At 53.1% G+C, this 14,336-nt stretch overlaps 1 protein-coding gene across 10 annotated transcripts in view; it reads left to right on the plus strand.

The window, feature by feature from the left end:
- The first annotated feature begins 2,323 nt into the window (after positions 1–2,323).
- FMNL2 (formin like 2) overlaps positions 2,324–14,336 on the plus strand; it is a 113,869-nt gene continuing 101,856 nt past the window's right edge. For 5 of the 10 annotated variants that reach the window (XM_072931777.1, XM_072931774.1, XM_072931779.1 and 2 more), the window contains exon 1: positions 2,325–2,669. In XM_072931777.1, the coding sequence (XP_072787878.1) occupies positions 2,553–2,669 (117 nt within the window). In that variant the 5' untranslated portion in view covers positions 2,325–2,552. Of the gene's footprint in view, positions 2,670–14,336 lie in introns of all 10 variants that reach the window. The other 5 variants (XM_072931778.1, XM_041717276.2, XM_041717279.2 and 2 more) reach the window with 2 other exon arrangements.

Consider the following 14,336-nt stretch of genomic DNA (forward strand, 5'->3'; position numbering starts at 1 on the left):
TGGTATCACCCGGTGTGAATCACCCAGGTGCTGGGATGAGCTCTGGGAACTGCACATTGTGAGCTGCTGCTTTTATTTGAATAAATAACTGTGAAAACAAAGGTCTTGTTTATTAGTTTTTATCCCAGAATAATTTCTTTACATTGCACGAGCCAGCTAAATCCCTTTTTTTTTACTTACCCACACTAATTTTGGCATTTGCAAATGTCGACATCCCAGTTAGAGATGACAACAAATTGCTTAAAAATCATCTCATCCTTTAAAAGAATTCTTTTCTTTGCTCTGCTGCATTGATGTTAAATGCTCGCTGTGTGTGAGGATGCCTAAATTCATTAAAAATTTTGCAAGGCCGGTTTTGACCTGAATATGCCTCATAGCAGGATTTAGAGCTGCCTTTGACTTCTTGCTGAAGCCCAGGAATCCAGTTTATCCAGCAATTTTCCCAACCTTTTGTGGGAATTTGTGGCCAGCAGCATCTCCCCATCCCCGGAGGTCTTTTGGTGTCCAGAGGGACTTAAAAATGCTGAGGTGATTCAGGGAATCCCAGAATATGCTGAGCTGGAAGGGATCCACAAGGATCATCAGAAAAATGTTGAGAGCTTCCATGGAGGGAATTATTGAGTGGGAAAATCCTGGGATTCCTGACACTGCAGTGAGTTTGTCATCACAGGTAATGAAAAGCTGCTGCTGGGAGAGAGAAGGATCCTCTGCTGGGGACTGGCTTTGTCACTGTTCCCTGCCCTCCTGTTATCAGTGGTGCTCTAACGCTGCCTTATCTCACAGCACCCTTGTGAAGCTTAATTAACTAATTAATCTTTCAAAGAATTGTGATAGATAAAAGACACGGGGCAAAGTATCTATTACGCTATCGACAGTAACGTCGTTATTGACTCCTGACAGCTCTCCGGGGTTCAAACCTTTGTTTACCAAGGATATTGCAAGATTTTCAGGCTTTTAACAAAGCAGTTGATGAAATTCTGAGCTGTTCCCGGGGCCTGCAGAGTGGGAAATCCACACCTTTGGCACCACTCGGGGTCCCGGGCCATGTCCTGATGCTCTGTGGGCAAGGTGGGGAGTGAGCCAGGGCAAGGTGTTCCTCCCCATCCTAGTTATGGATATATGACACTTTTTTTGTTAATTGGAACGAGCACATTTAATTAGTAGTGGGTTTAGAGCTCCCAGAGAGAAAAGCTGCCTGTCACTTGCATGGATTTCCCCTGCAGGACTGCGTGTGCTGCCACACAGGATTCCCAGCACGTCGCTTCTGCGGCACTTCCTAAGCCGTGCCTCTGATCCCAGAGAATGGAAATGAAGGAATGGCCATTTCCCAAACTATGATGCTTATCCTTTTGCTTTTCTCCCCAAATTAATCTCCATGTGGATAGTTTCCATGGCCAGGAGGAGAGGAGTGTTGTGAAGGTGAGAGCTGAGTGAAAATCCTTCTTCCCTGGAAGGATAATGGGATGCTAATAGGGGACAGTGGGGTATGGATTGGTGGGGTTGACAGGAGGGAATGAGGTTTTGGATTTGGGATTAAGCCAGATGTAAGTGAGGACAGCACAGTCACCAAATGGGCTGATGGCATCTCCCAGGGTCAGGGTTCCAGGCTCCTGTTCCCCGTGCAGCCCTGCATTCCTGGGATGCAGAAATGGGGATAACACCCGAGGAGCGGCCAGGTTTGAGCTGCTGGGGAGGATGAACCCCCTGTGTACACCCAGGTGGGGTGGTGAATTCACGGGGGTCAATCACCCCCGTTTGTCCCCATTTCAGTCACTCGGGATGGGGACTGGGGTGACCAAGTGGGACCACTGTCCTTGGGCACCTACAGCGGTTTGGGCAAGCAGCAGAACCACGGTTTCCACAGCAAAGGTGTAGAGTTAATCACAGCACCACCGAGTTTGGTTTGGGTTTAAAGGGATCTCAAAGCCCACCCAGTGCCACCCGTGCCATGGCAGGGACAGCTCCCACTGCCCCAGGCTGCTCCCAGCCCCGTCCCACCTGGCCTTGGGCACTTCCCGGGATCCAGGGGCACCACAGCTGCTGTGGGCACTTGTGCCAAGGCTGCCACCCTGCCAGGGAAGGATTTCTCTGGAATCTCCGCTCTCCCCGTGCCCTCGCTGGAAACCATCCCCCGCATCCACTCACTCCCGGCCGGCACCAGCGCGGCCGCTGAGGCAAAATGGAGGCGGCGGGGTCTCCCCCACCCCTTTCCCCCATTCCCCCACTCTTTCCCAACCCTTTTCCAGCCATTCCCACCGCCCTCTCCCGCCTCCTCCCCCCGGGCCGGCGGCGGGACTACGAGTCCCATGGCGCCGCGGGCCGGGGGCGGAGCGGGGCTTTGTGCGGGCGGCATGCGGGGGAGCCGCAGCCGGGGCTGGAGCTGCAGCCGGAGCCGGAGCCGGAGCCGGAGCGAGCCCGCCCCGGGGGGAGGAGGGCGAGGGCGGCGAGCCATGACGGGCGGCGGCGCGGCGGAGCGGCCGCGGTGGTAGAGGGCGAGCGCGGGGCGCGGAGCCCGCCCGGCGCGGGGCGCGGAGCAGCGCGGAGCCGCCGCCATGGGCAACGCGGGCAGCGTGGACGCGCAGCAGACGGAGCTGAGGGCGCACAGCGTCCCCCTGAAGCTGCCCATGCCCGAGCCCGGAGAGCTGGAGGAGCGCTTCGCCGTGGTGCTGGTGAGCGCCGGCCCCATTGTCTGAGGGCAGCGCGGAGGGGCCGCGGGCCGGGGGAAGGGGGGAGCGGCGGAAAGTTGGCTCGGGAGCCGCGGCCGGGCACAGGTGGGCTCGGCCGGGCGGTGCCGCCCGCGGGACGGGGACGCGGCTCTTTGTCTCGGCAGCCACCCCTGAGGGCCGCTGTGACCCGGCCCGGGCGGCTCCCGGGGCCGGAGAGGGCGGCGGCGGCGGAGCTCAGCCCGCGGCCGGCGGAGCGGAGCGGGAGCGGCTCCGCCGGGGACCCTCCGGGGACTCCGGCTCTGCTCCGACCGGAGCCCGGGGACTCTGGCTGAGCTCCGCCGGGGACTCTGGCTGAGCTCCGCCGGGAGCCCGGGGACTCTGGCTGAGCTCCGCCGGGGACTCTGGCTCTGCTCCACCGGGGACACCGGCTCTGCTCCGCCGGGGACACTGGCTGAGCTCCGCCGGGGACTCTGGCTCTGCTCCACCGGAGCACCCCGCTCTGCTCCACCGGGAGCCCGGGGACAGCGATTCTGCTCCTCCGGGGACACCCCGCTCTGCCCCACCGGGACACCCTGCTCCTGTGTACCCCGGGAACACCCCGCTCCCGTGCTCACCTCCGCCTTTCTCCTCCCGGGGACACCCCGGTCCTGTCCCCCCCTGCCAGGGGACACCCCGGTGGTGCTTCTCCCCCGGACCGTGCCGGGGTATTTTCATTTTTTCATTTCAGCAGCACGGCCGGGTGTGTGCCTGTGTGAGATCAGAGCTTTCCCTGGGCAAAGCTCCCGCTGCCTTTGGGGTACCCCGGCAGCGCGGCTCCATCTCTTTTCTGCCGTGTTTTTTGGGATTTTTTTTTGGTTTTTTTTTCCTTGGAGCCACGTTTGCGTGTGGAACGGGAGCTGGGGGAGGAGGACGAGCGGCTCCATGTGCGTTCCATGCCCTGCCACGCCGTGATGCCCCGGGAGCCGCCGGGGTAATTCCCGTCCCGCATCCCGGAGCCGCCCCCCCGCTCCCCGAAGCGCTCCCGGGCGCTGGGAGGACTCACGGCTGCTGTGTGTTGGGGATTATTTCTGGTTAGACCCAATTAGATTATCATGTCTAAGAAAAGAATAAGCCTATTCAGTCAGGAACCCCCACTGACGAGCCAAATGGCGAGTGAGATGTTACGATTATTAGGCACAGTGGAAAAAAGCCCGGTGTCGCCTTGTCGGGGAAAGCCGAGGTCGTGTTGGCGATGGGAGATGCTCCCACAGGCGGCACATGGCTCAGAATCCAGTCTGGATTCATCTGGGACTGCCAGAAGGGCTCCTGGATCCGTCTGCCTGCGTGGTTTGTGGGAAGAAATCGGTGGCTTTGGGTTAGGGGATGGTGATGGATGGGATCTGTGAAAGGCAGAGACGTCATTTGGGGCAGCCTTAGAAACGTGGAACGTAAATACGGGAGATAACAGCACCAGCCTGTCCTTTCCTGAGGTGCTTGGAAGGTTTCAGAGATGGACTTCAGTTCAGGCTGGGAGGATGAGTGCTGCAGCTTTGCTGGAGGGAGAGGCCGGCCATGCAGGTGGGCAGTCCCTACAAATGTGGTTTGGGATGATTTTCCCACCTTGGGGAGAAGCTTGCGAGATGGGACTCAAAACAGCCCCAAAAATCACCTTCATGCTGTTCTTGCAGCCAGCCAGGCATGACTGGTGTTGCTGCAGCTTCCAGGAAATCTCTGACCGGTTCATGAAAGAATAAACTGCTGGGCTGTGATTATTTTGTTTTCTCTGTGGCTCTGAGGGAGAGATGACTGTGCCACTGGTCAAAGCCCAGAATGGGGTAGGCTGGAGAAGTGCAGGGATTAACGAGAAAGGAATGATTAGGGGAAAAACCATGAGGAATATTTTCTCTGGGGGGAGAGGATTAATCAGGAGATGGGAGTATGAAGAAGATGCTGAAGGTTATAAGACTAAATCTCACCTTCCTTATGTGCTGTCTTAAGAAATTAGCCTGGCACGGGCGTTGCTGGCACACTCAGAGCCTGGTGAGGTCCTGAGGGCTGTGCTGACAATCCCAATTTCCATATCTCTGCTGAAATTCCCAAGGCTGGACGTTGATGAACACAGTGAGTGGCTGTGTTCAGGTTTCCCTCCTCACACTGGGAGGGTTGTGCCCACTCCTGTGTGGGAGAGGTGCCTTCTGTGTGTTTGGAAGTTTTGTTCTCTTCCAGAGCAGGGAGCCCTGGCCCTCCAAACCACCAGGAGAGCACATTTGGCTGTGATTTCACCCTGAGTGCCATGACAACAACTGGTTTATGTTTTCCACCTCAAACACGCTGTCCTGAGCTGCTCCAGCATCTCTGGAGTCCCTTCAGCGAGGGGATGCTGTGCCTGGAGGTGATGGATCTGTGCCAGCTGCTGTTTGCTGGGCTCTCAGAGGATTTTGTGTTGAGAAAGGGCTCTGCTTTGTCCACCTCCAACACACACACCTGGTCACCTCAAAACCACACCTGGTCACCTCAAACACACACTGTCACCTCAAACACACACACCTGGTCACCTCAAAAACACACTGTCACCTCCCTGCCTCCTGAGGTGCATAAATTGCAGGACATGATGGGCACTGCTCCAGGTCACTTTTTTTGGGTGAAGTTCTCCAATCTGTGCTCCCTGTGCCCTTGGTGTTCCTGAGGTGTCCAAAGCCAGCAGAGGGACAGGGATGCCACTGGCTGTGTCACTCCTGGTGGTCTGTCGGGCAGTAATCAGGGTTTTCCCTGTGGCTCTGTGTCTCCTGTGCTGTTTTTAGCACTGCTGTAGGAAATGTGCCACCGTGGTTCATGTGTTGAGCCTGTGCTGGTGGGGACTGGGCTCTGTGGGTGTGTTCCAGGAGGATGCATTTGTTGGGATGTATTCAAGGAGGAAAATGTGCAGGACAGCCCAAGAGAGATCCAGGTTTCAGTCTGTAAGCCGAGTGCTGTTCCTTCCATCCTTCAAGCTGATGGGAATTCTCCCTTTTCCTGTGAAATTATTCCCTTTTTCTCAGGGTTACATGAGGATGTGAACTCCAGGGAAGCAGCGGTGTGGTTTTGCCACCGAGTTCCCACTTTGGCTGTGCCGGGTCTCAGCTCTGGCTCTGTCTCTGAGCTTTGGGAACGTCCCAACCTTGTCCCTTCCCCAGTGCTCTCTTCTCCTCAGCTCTGTGGGATCTTTCCCTACACACACACGGGCGTAAATCCTGAATTCTGGTCACCACCCCATGTCTGCTGAGGGCAGACCCAGTTCAGCAGCCCAGGGGTGCCAGAGGCATCCACAGACACGGTGGCACTGGAGCTGGGAGCAGTGGGAGCCTATCCCAAATTTCCAGCTCCTGCAGCAGGGTGGTCTCCCTGTGCACGTTTGCAGATGCCACGTGTTTGGAGGAAGCAGCCAGGCCGGGCTTGGCAGGGGAAATCGCTGCCTAATGAGCTGTGATTGACATAATTTGACTGCTGGATTACAAATCTGTGGTGAGGTTAACAGGAAATAATCCTCTTCCCCCTCCCGGTGGGGTTTGGGTGCACAAAGGGCCCCTCTGTGCCCCTGCTGTGGGATGGAGGGCTTGGCCAGAGGGTGAGGGAGGTGTTCCTGCCATCCCCAGGTGAGGCACATACCTGTTCCTGCTTTGCCCACAGGAGCATCTCCCTTCTGCTGGAATTCCCATCTTGCCCCTGGATTTTGTCCGAGCGTCCTTTTCCATCCCAGGGAAGGCAGCTTGAGTGTCTCCTGCTGAAGAATTTGGAAGCTCAGTGTGAAAACTCCTAATGTTTCCCAGCTGTCCCCCTTCCTCATTGTCTATCAGCTATATTAGGCATTGTTTTATAAAATATATATGTATTTTAAACCATATGTATGGTTTAGGGTCTGCAAGTCATTACAGAGCACCGGGGGGCTGCAGGAGATATCTGTGGGATAGGATCAGCCTCCCTGCTTTGGTGGGGCACTGGGTTCCTTGTTGTGATCCCCAAATTTAACGGGATTCCCTTGGGATGGGTTTGAGTTGAGATCCTGAAACACCTGATGCAAGTGGGAGTGGTACTGGGAGGTGAGAGACACTAAGGGGGCTTTAGGAATCTGGAGGAAAATGAGATTTCTAAAATGCAGATCTCAAACAGACCTGTGGGGTTTCCTCCTTCAGGCCTCAGCTCTGACAGGCTCCTGCCCATGGGGATTTTCCTCAAGGCCTCGTGAAGTGATTGGGGCAGTGACACTTTTGCTTCAAGAAACAGCCTCATAAATCACATGGTTAAATATATATTTATATTTCACAGGGTTTAAATGTACAGCAGTGCTGGGTGGTGACACTTCTGCCCAGCTGCTTTGTCAGTCAGGGGGTGGCATTTGTAAGTTTTTCCACCCAGACATCACAGGAGAACATTTCTGTAAAACTGATTTTTTCCTTTGAGTGTCTGGAACAGGAGGGTACTGTGGTGGGTATTTAGCTGGTGGTAACCCTGCTAAAATTAATTTCAGCTCCTGGAAACCTGGAAGACTTCTAAAATGGCTGGGCTGATGCAGATGTGTATATTTTTTGGTGTACCATTTTTCCATGCCAAATAATCCCAGTACTTTGGATGATGGTGGAGGGATGAACCCTCCAAATTACACATTAAATTTTGTTTAAGGTGAACAACAACAGGTCAAGCAAACCCTCTGACTTGAACCCCACCTTTAACCTGCCCCATCCTCTTTCCTCAGAGCATTGAAGCTTTATCAAACATCTCCATCAACTTCCTTAACCTTGTGTGCGAAATAAAGGGGATTTTATCATTTTTGTTTTGTCTGCATGAGCAAGGTCGTGCCAGAGCTGTCCCTGAGGTGTGAAATGGTCTCTGCTGAACTGCTCCATGTCATGGGTGATGCTGAAGGAAGAACTGAGAGGTGCAAGATGAAATTTGGAGTTTACAAGGCGAGCTGAAATAAATCAGTGGCTCTTGAGTAGTTTCTGATTGGGGATTGAATGACTTGAAGCCACGGGTGGCTGCCCTCAGCCTTTCATTTGAAAATCACTTCAGCTTTTCCTGCTGCATGAGGAGGTATTAAAGTGCACAGAAACTTCTCCCCCTGAATGGCAAAACTCAGCAGATAACAAACCCAAAACAAAATGTTTGATTTCCTCCTGCGTTTGCAGAAGTACATTGCTGGTTTTACTGTCTTTTGGGATTTTTGGACAAAGGGTGTGAATCATTCAGGCAACTTCTTAAAGGCTCCAACCCCTTTTGGAGTAAAACATCCATGTGAAGGTGTGCATGGGAATTACCAGCCCTGTCCTGTGTTTGTATGGCTGCTTTGGAGAAGGGGAGTGATTTTCCCTGCTGGAATTTTGGGGTTTTTTCCTGCTGGAATTTTGGTGGTTTTCCCTGCTGGAATTTTGGGGTTTTTCCTGCTGGAATTGTGGGTGCTCTTTCCAGCTGCAGGAGGGGTTGGGCTGCAGTTCATGTGGGGTCAGCACCACCTCTGCTCCCACAGGGTCCAGGCAGTTTCCTGCTCTCATTCTGAGTCCAGCACTTGCTGAAGAAATGATTTTTTCACCCCAGTCTGTCAGAAGAAGTGGTTTAAATCTGCCCCCTTGCTCTGGAGCTGAGGGGGTGAATGACCCTGCAGGAGTAGCTGGATTTCTCTTCCTCTTTATTTCTCGCTCAGGCTCCATCCTGAAATGAAAGCAACCTTTGACATTCACTTTCTGATTTTAGTTTGCTCACTAAAGAGAGGCAAACCTTGTGCCATGCCTGCCTTTCGCCCCAAACACACTTTGGGGGTTTTTGGTCATTTTTTCCAGGCTGATGGAATAAATGGAAAAACTTCCAGGGGGAGTGAGCACAGCCCAGGGCTCCTCTGTGTTGGAATCTGAGGTATTGATGATTCTGAGGTTGTAGAAAGTCTCTGTCTTTCAGCCCCGTTGCCAAAGAAGAAATCATAAATAATCTGTGCTGTTTCAAGGGTGTTTATTCTGTTTATCTCTAACATGTTCTGCTGCCCTGCCGCAGCTCTGTCCTGCAGGGCAGCGTGTGGGGCTCTGCCCTCAGTGGGATGGTACAAACATTAAATACCACAAACTACCTGTGCTGGATTTACAATAACGTGCCAATATCTGTCACCTACGTTGGACAGTGTGTCCCCAGCCTGAACCAACAGAAAAATGCCAACACCACAGTGAAACATGGAGGGCATGAAGAAGGAGAAAAAGGACAAGACACACCCAATTTCCTCCATCTTGTCCCCTTTGAACCCCTAAACTAGAATCCTAAAATTTTACTTTTGCACCCGTGTCACACTTAATTATTACTTATATCAAACACTCAGAGCTTGTAATTCATCCTGTAAGATTGAAAACTCTTTTCCATGTACAGAGATCACAGCCAGTGTCTCTGGGGGCTCTGTCCAGGGGGTTCCTGACCCCTGCCGGGGTCCCAGGGCAGCCACAGGGAAGCCCTGGGCTCCCACACTCTGGAGATGGGGAATCCCTGGGCTTGGTGGCAGTTTTGCTTTTGCTTCCCTTTGCTGACCCAGCTTTGGGTGGTGGCACCGGGGAGGTGGCAGGGGAGGCTCTCTGGGTGGGTTTGTGCTCCAGGGCCACCAGCACTGGCACTGGTGCCCGCTGTGGGTTTAGGGAATGTGAAATCCCTGGGGCTGTGCTGCAGGTTCTGCTGAGCTGTTGTCGGAGAGTTTGGTGCCACTTTTGCACCAAAACCATCCCAGGGTGCTCCAACCCTCACCAGCCTGGCCAGAGTGACAGAATCCCAGCACGGCCTGGCTTGGAAGGGACTTCAAATGCCACCCAGTGCCACCCTGCCATGGCAGGGACACTTCCCACTGTCCCAGGGACTTTAAATCCCACCCAGTGCCTTTAAATCCCACCCAGTGCCACCCTGCCATGGCAGGGACACCTCCCACTGTCCCAGGGACCTCAAATCCCACCCAGTGCCACCCTGCCATGGATGGGACACCTCCCACTGTCCCAGGGACTTTAAATCCCACCCAGTGCCACCCTTGCCATGGCAGGGACACTTCCAACTGTCCCAGGGACTTTAAATCCCACCCTTGCCATGGCAGGGACACCTCCCACTGTCCTAGGGACTTCAAATTCCACCCAGTGCCACCCTGCCATGGCAGGGACACCTTCCACTGTCCCAGGCTGCTCCAAACCCTGTCCAGCCTGGCCTGGGACACTGCCAGGGATCCAAGGGCAGCATCTCTGGGAATAATCAGCTTTTTGGGATTCTGTGATCCACAGCCAGCCCTGCCTGTCTCCTGGGCTGGCCTGGGTCTGGCAGGGCAGGCTGGCACCCAGCAGGAGCCCTGGCACCGTGACCTGGCTCTGCTCTCCCCAGCAGGAGCAGCCCATGAATTATGCACCACATGCTAATGCAGCAGCACTTGAGCTTATTTTGAAGCATCTGGGCTGCCTCTTGGCTTTGAATGAGGCACTTTCTGATCAGGATCCAAAGGTGCAGGAAGGCAGATACGAGAAGGGTTTGGTTCTCCTGCTCCCTTTCCATGTCCTAAGGTGTGGGGACAGCAGGAGCCCGGAGCTGTGGCTCTGGAGGGCTTTTTCTCCCTCTGCTGGGAGGTGTAAATGGGATTTTTCTTTGGAGAGCAGAAGATGAGGGTTGAAAAGCAGCAGTTTGCAGTGTGCTTGCAGGCTGTGCTGGTGATCCAGCTGCTGAGGGCTTCTGTGGTGAGACAAACCCAGCTGAATGATTTGTTTTCTTTGTTTGGAAGAGTCCGTTTGGGAATTCGGGATGGGAAATAAGTGACACCAGCCCGTTCCATTTGATTTATATTTGGGTTAGAGAAAATCTCTACCCTGGGGCCAAAGGGCTCAGGTTGGTCAGGTAACAGCACCTGGAGCTGCTGGTGGGAATGAAAAAGTGGGAATTTCCCGTTTATCACGTCCTGGTTTCAGCTCTGGAGGGTTGAGCAGCTTTCCATCACTTCATGTGCTCTTCCCCCACTGAGAGCTCCAGGAGCATTTGGACAGCGCTCCCAGGGATGCCCAGGGTGGGATTTTATTGGAAATGCAGGTGGGAAATTGGAAATTCCCAGTGGGAAGAAATGCTGATGTCTGACTCCAGAAGGCTGAATGATTTCTTTGTTATATCTATACTATAATACATTAATATACTATTTAAAGGACATACTAAAACTACAAATCTACTTATCTAACTCCCAACTCGTGACCCTCTCTCTGTCCAGCCCCAGTGGGTTGGATTGGCCATCAGCTCAAACAATCCTCACCAGTATCCAACCAAGCATCACCCCAGGGAAACAATTCTCCAAACACATTCCACATGGGAAAAACGAGCAGAAATAGAAATTGTTTTTCTTTCTTCTGTACTCCTCCATGAAAAATCCTGAAAGAAAGAGGAATGTCCCTGTGACAGGATTTTGGGATTTTGGATCCATGATCCTGTGGGTCCCTTCCAGCTCAGGAGATGCCCTGATCCTTTATCTGTGGCTGGTGAGACGTCTGTGATGTTTTCACTCCCAGCTCTGACCCTGATCCGCTGCATCGTTCCCAGCGCCCAGAATTCCGTATGGATATGTTGGAAAACACAAGCATTCATCTGTCCAAGCTTTGTTTCTTCCTACAACACCTTTCTCAGTGTTTTGTGGCAGAGGGGCTTGGCTGATGTATAATTTGTATATGCTGGGCTCTCAGTAGCATATTGCAGAGGGTCCCAGTTCAGCCCGGGCTCTCTTTAACAAAACCAGTGTTTGTCTGCGGGGACTGCGCAGCGTTAAACACACATTTGGGGAGGATATTCATCGAGCACCAGAATGGGGCCATTGTCCTGCCCATGAATGCTCCTCACACGAGGCTGGGCCCTGCTGGACCTCCAGGACTGTCCCCCAGCTCTGTCCTGGGCCGGGAGCTGGAGCTGCGCCCGGCGCTGGGGACACCTCGGCACGGCAACTGGGAGCTGAACTGGGAACTGGGAGCTGAACTGGGAACTGGGACAGCGCTCCAAGCCCTGGGCTGAGCCCCAGGGAGGGATCCCGTGGCAGGAAGATCCACAGGAAAGCTCCCAGAGGTTGTGACTTCCCTCCTCACGTTGCCTGAGCAGCGCGCAGCGGGGTTGACCACGGACAGGACACGGGAATGGCTTCCCAGAGGGATTTGGAGATTTTGGGAAGGAATTGCTAGCTGGGAGCATGGGCAGGGGCTGGAGTGGGTTTCCCAGAGAAGCTGTGGCTGCCTCTGTTCTGTTCCAGAACAGCTTGGAGCAGGCTGGGACAGCAGAAGGTGACCCTGCCCGTGGCTGGGGTGGCACTGGATGATCCCTCGTGTCCTTTCCACCCAAAACCGCTCTGGAATTCTGTAGCTCCTTTCTGAGGCTGTGTCCTGGTGGTCCAGGGGCAGAGGGGGTTGGTGATGGCAGCAGGAGCCCCCAGGGCTGCCCCTGGTGTCCCCAGGGTGTTGGCCGAGGGCAGGAGTTGCTCCAGGACAGAAAATTCTTGAGCTTTCCAGAACTGTATGAAGAGATTTTTGGATTTTGCAGTGTGCATCTGGCTCTTGTGAGAGATACCTTAAAAAGTACAAAAATAGTTTTTTTCTCCCTTCTTTCTCTATTTAATATATATTGTTTGGCCAGAAATCCTTTACTATAAAAGGACTTGGGGCAGCTCTAGAGTGTACATCTGTTCCTTGTTTGTCTGCAAAATGACTGCGCAGCGGAGGCCAAAGGCAGAGAATAGAGGGTTGTACAAATTGGCAAAGTTGCTGGAGTCTTTCAGAAGCCAGTAATTACAATGAAGAAGCAAATTGTTCAATGCAGAAATCCTGCTTGTTCATCCATCCAGCATCCTGGCACGTCCCCCTGTGGCTCCCCTTGTCCGGCTTTCCAAGGGCAGAGATCCCAAATATCCCAAATATCCCACCTGGGCCGAGCTTGGGGCTGGCTGGGATCATCCAGCACTTTCCTGACAAAGGTTCCCAATGATTTACTGTGTTTGGGAGTGCTTCAAAGGCCTCTCTGCCCAGCTCTGAGCCTTGCAAGTGCAGATGATCAAATAAATTAACTATCACAAATATTTAACTTAAAGCCTGCTCAAACAGGAGCTTTGATGTCGAGTGTGTGTGGGGGAGCCTCTGTGTGGCTGTGCACTCTCCCAGGGATGGTGGGTGAACATTGAATTTGTCTCTTCTCTCAGATACAAGAAGCCTAAAACTGGAAATGTAAATAATAATTAATTACATTTATTATTCCCCCTCCATGGGCACATGGAGGGGGAATAATAAATGTAATTAATTATTATTTACATTTCTGCAGGTTGGGATGCAGCACTGGGTGGCACGGGGATGAATTATGGCACAGGGAGTTTTCCTGGGAAGCTGATGGAAAATGGATTGAGCAGGGCAATCACACTTTTGAGGACTGTAGTGTTGGCTGTGCCATCCCTACAAAAATCTTTGGCTCAGGGGTGATTTTTCATGGCATTGGTGCCAGGTTCTGCTCGGTGGCCACAACTCTCCAGGTAACTGGAGTCCATTTGATGTCGGGATAATTATTCATGGATCGAGCCAGGATTTTTGGGTAATTAATTTAATCCTTACAGGTAGCTGGGCTGGATGGCTGTGTGTGAATTGTTGGCTAAAAATTGCATTTCCCTGCAGCAGCCTGGGAGTTGTCAGCTCTTCCCAGGGATCTGCTCACAGGGAATTGTGTCTGAGAGCTTCAGCTCCACGTCCCTGTTCTCTTGATCATCTAAATGAGTATCTGAGCGTGGCAAATGCACCGTGTGCTTTTCCCTAAATAAAACAAGAACTTTGCTGCTCCAGGGGCGTTTTTGCTCCATGAATTTTTCAGGAGCCTCTGGCGGTGCTGTGGAGGGGGGAGAGGAGAGAGAGGGGCTTGGAGCAGCCTGGGATGGTGGAAGGTGTCCCCTGCCCATGGCATGGGGTGGCCTTTGGGGTCCCTTCCCACCCAAACCATTCCAGTATTCACACCCAAAGCATTCCAGTATTCCCACCCAAACCATTCCAGTATTCCCACCCAAACCATTCCAGTATTCCCACCCAAACCATTCCAGTATTCCCACCCAAACCATTCCAGTATTCCCACCCAAAGCATTCCAGTATTCCACCATTCTGTGCCTGAGCAGATGAACAAAGTGCACAAAACACTGTGGGGAAAACCCTTTGCTTTGGAAATGTTTTTTGGGTTTTTTTGGGGTTTTTTTTTTGTTTGTTTGTTTTTTTGGTTTTTTTTTCTGTTTTTTTTTTTTTTTAACCCCTTCAGTACCAGAGCCTGGCATAGCCAAGGGTGTTTTCCTTGCTGCTGGGCTGCCCACTCTCAGGATCAGTGAGAGATTCAGCTGACCCAGAGTGGGGGAAGAGGAATTTGGGAAGCTGAGTCTCAGGCTCAGTATGGATTAGAGGGAAGTGACTTTTCAGCCCACGCAGGGGTTTCCAGGTCAGCTCAGGGACTGGTGACCTTTTCTCCTGTCTCAGGCCTCTCCTGCTCCCTCTGAGTCTGCAGAAGCTTTGGGGCCATTCCCAGCTCTCCCATCAATTGGTATGGGAGCAAGAGGTGTTTTCCAGAAATAAATCCATCTGTGCATATCCCTGGAAGTGCAGCCTGTTCCCAGCAGAAGGCAGGTGGGCTTTCTCCGTGCTGGGGGATGATTCTGTCACATCTCAGTGCTGCAGTGAGAAC

The sequence above is a fragment of the Taeniopygia guttata genome, chromosome 7 (genome assembly GCF_048771995.1).
Source record: "Taeniopygia guttata chromosome 7, bTaeGut7.mat, whole genome shotgun sequence".
In the NCBI taxonomy this organism is placed as follows: domain Eukaryota; kingdom Metazoa; phylum Chordata; class Aves; order Passeriformes; family Estrildidae; genus Taeniopygia; species Taeniopygia guttata.